Source organism: Lactuca serriola, chromosome 4 (assembly GCF_051521515.1).
Source record: "Lactuca serriola cultivar US96UC23 chromosome 4, Lser_US96UC23_V15, whole genome shotgun sequence".
In the NCBI taxonomy this organism is placed as follows: Eukaryota; Viridiplantae; Streptophyta; class Magnoliopsida; order Asterales; family Asteraceae; genus Lactuca; species Lactuca serriola.
Window position 1 is genome coordinate 69,233,473 of NC_136411.1, and position 3,430 is coordinate 69,236,902.

Genomic DNA, 3,430 nt, shown 5'->3' on the forward strand with positions numbered 1-3,430 from the left:
AATTATCCTAAATTCTAATTTATTTTGGCAAAACTTATGCATAGCATTATTTTTAGCAATATAAAATCCATAAAATTACAAAACAATAAAAAAAATAATGAAGTTTTGTTGCAGACTTTTAATACCACAGTAAACAAGTACCTAATAGGCTATAGTCAAGATCTATAGACCTAGCTCTTCATACGTCTTTCAACAACAATTAAATATTATTATCACATATTATAGTGAAAGAACGTAGAGATAGAAGGAAGAACTTACAACTCTGAGGAGCGGCCTTTGGAGTGGAGAGACAAAATTAGAACCGACAGAGATAAACACAAGTCCAAGTCCAACAAGAAAACGTCAGTCGGAGTAGCAAAAGGTGAACAGGAAGCACTAGCAAACGGAAAACAACAATCAACGAACTACAACGAACGACAGAGAGGAGACTAGAGAGACAAAAACCTCCATATTTTTCTAGTTTCCCCGTCCCGTTTGCCCCCGTTGACATCCGTATATTAGAGGTAGAAACTTATATACCTTTTTATATTTCAACCTAAACAGTAAACACTTTTATTTTATAAAAAACATGTTACATTTTTTTTTTAATTTCAATTTTAAATCATTCATGGAAATTTTCTAAACCTAATTTATTATTTCAAAAATAACTCATTCTAATTTGTGATTTGGTTTATAATATTTTTATATTTAAATGCTTATAATAATAATAATTGTAATTCATCGCTGGATATTTTAACACTCTATTAATTAATAATTAAAACTTCACTAAATTATGTTTAATTTTTATATGTTGTGACCTCATCTATGCAACATAATTATTTGTAAAACTCCACTAAATTATGTTTAGGTTTTAACTTTATACTTAATCTTAAAATAATATATACTATTGGAGCTATAAATTATAAAATATAATCTTTTAATGTTATTAGTATAACTTTTACAAAGGACAGTTAATGTCTTCTTTTCTGTGATGATTGGCATTGCTACAAATCATAATTGCATGTTTTCATTTTTTTGATGAAGCGTTTGGCTGACTAAATCGAAATGCAAATAACTTTAGAATCTCACTACTTATAGAAGATATGACCCAAATATATATGGACCAAAATAATCCATAACGAAAGGTCCATCTGTAAGACAATCTATGGTGAATGACAAACATGAAACTGCTATTATAACACAAATTAAAGCGAAATCATCATGAGTTAAATATTATTAGTATGTATAAATTAAACGAGTCATTAAAAATAACAATTGTCAAAGATATCACCACCACAATCATTATCCCGGTTGGCACCACCATTCTCTTGGTAACATTTTCAATTGGCACCAAAAGACCAAAAAAGGGGCTTTTTAATTCCAACATGTCAACATAAAAAATAAAAAAACTGTTATATCGGTCATAAAAACAAAGATAAGATATGGCAACAAGTCTATGACTCATCTATAAGATTAGCATTCAAATAATCATGTGGGAAGTACCACTTGTTTGCCCAAAAGAACCTACATTCATGACGCGTTCTCCAGGCTGGAGTGTTGGGAAAGAAAGCAAATTGCTGGTATTGTGTCCGAGGGTGGTTAGCCCATGACTCTGATTTTATAGCAATAGAATACCCAAAGTCACGGCAATGAAAGAATGCATATTCTCCTATTGCCTTTTCTTGCCACACCAATTTCATTTCACCAAAATCTAGTTCATGAAGCTTCCACGAATCACTTGAAACGTTTTGCAGCACACAGAGGTTTTCAGCCGAACACACAAACCACCAAAGTGAGGGGTTTAGCTTCAGAAAATTCTTGGTTTCAAGTAATACCAATTTGGGCTCTGCATCAAGTCTCAGTTCACATAAATGTGTCACTTCTCGTAAATATATCTTACCCTTGAAAGCATGTAAATCATGGATGGGGAAAGTGGAGTGGACATGATTCCATAATCCTTTACCAGTTACAGAAAACCATATCTTATGAGGAGAGACTCTATCCAACGCAACAAACACCCACCCAGATATTGAAGCTGAAAAGACAAGAGCAGCCCTCAAGTGATATGGATAAGGAGGGGGATAGAAGGGCGTAGAGGGGAAATGAAGTTGATGCCTTGTGATAGGATTCACAAGCCAAAAGTCTTTTGTTTCCATCCCGAACAAGATCAAGTAACCACAAGTTAATCCAATACATCTCCTGCCAGCAGAATGGGGAATCATGGTTTTGAACTTTCTTCTTTCAAAGTCCTCTAGGTAGCAATACCCCTCTCTCTTATATTCATGATTAGAGAATCGCATCCGCATGGGTGGTGTGGATGCCATAAACTTGTTCCAGTTAGAGACTGCGAATAATCTCCATGACTTGCACACACAACTAAATGCAAGAAAATCAATAACTCCCAGTTGCATTATAATTAAAAAAAAGAATGTCATGGTTAAGATCTAGCCAAGGTGCCACACCACTATTATCACAAGTCTCGAACCTCTTCCTGCTAGTCATAGTACTCTTTGTCTTAGCCATCCCTCACTTGCAATAGAAAATTACATATTCAAGATCTTGGTAAATGCAAATTCCACGTAAGATATATACAAGAGTTATACATACAATAAAGTAACAATCTATGGGTTGTAACTCTAGGGAAAATAAACAAACTTTTGAATTGGATTAACAACATGTACTCGTCATCCCATACAATAGCAATAATAATTCCAAGGTGTGAATGCTGATAGTAACATACTTTAAGAAACCCTAATGTACTTAATTAAACAGAATACGGAATCGAATAAATATAAACAATTATAGCCTATAATATAATCCAGTAATCAATCATGCGTGATTGAAATAATAAAACTGAAGAGCAGGTATTTAACAAAAATTACCTGATTGACTGCGGTACACGATGTCGGTAGAATAATCAACTTGAGTTTATAGGTTTAAGATAGCAATGGCGTCCATAATTCCTTTCGTTGCAATCAATTTGGTCCCGATTTCTATCCGAAATGGGCCTGTAAGATTTTGGGCGCAAGTCTTTGCTGCTGTTTTATTTTTATCTTTTTATTTATTTATTAATTTCCCCACACAAACATATTAGATGTAATGTTGCCTAAGGATTTTAAGCTCGTATCTCATAAATATTACAAAAGGGGACAAAGATTTTAGGTATGTTAAATTTTATTTTATTAATTAATGATAAAACAAAGTTTCCAGAAAAATAGAATTGCTCTATACTTTTGTTCATCTACAACTGATGGTGTGTTTTTGTATATTTTATGAAAAGCTGATCACTTCCTTATTTCATTTACTATGTTGAGATTTGATTTCATTAACGGCCGGGGTGCATCTAATAGTTTAAAAGACCTTATATAGTTTAGTTATAATCAAGTTATAGTAATAAAATATATTATTCTAAATTTAACAAAGTATATACTATAAGTTAGTAAAGGATTAT

At 32.5% G+C, this 3,430-nt stretch overlaps 1 protein-coding gene across 1 annotated transcript; it reads right to left on the bottom strand.

The window, feature by feature from the left end:
- Positions 1 to 1,276: 1,276 nt before the first annotated feature.
- LOC145100186 (uncharacterized) lies at positions 1,277 to 3,020 on the bottom strand. The gene is made up of 2 exons (XM_079037553.1): positions 2,862 to 3,020; positions 1,277 to 2,508 (listed from the first exon to the last, which is right to left on the bottom strand). Exon 2 carries the CDS (start codon positions 2,412 to 2,414, stop codon positions 1,434 to 1,436), a length of 981 nt encoding a protein of 326 aa, XP_078893679.1. The 5' UTR covers positions 2,415 to 2,508; positions 2,862 to 3,020; the 3' UTR covers positions 1,277 to 1,433.
- Between the last annotated feature and the right edge of the window lie 410 nt (positions 3,021 to 3,430).

Excerpts from the sequence above, each read along its gene's own strand:
- LOC145100186 (XM_079037553.1), bottom strand. The coding sequence starts at position 2,414 with ATGACATTCTTTTTTTTAATTATAATGCAACTGGGAGTTATTGATTTT.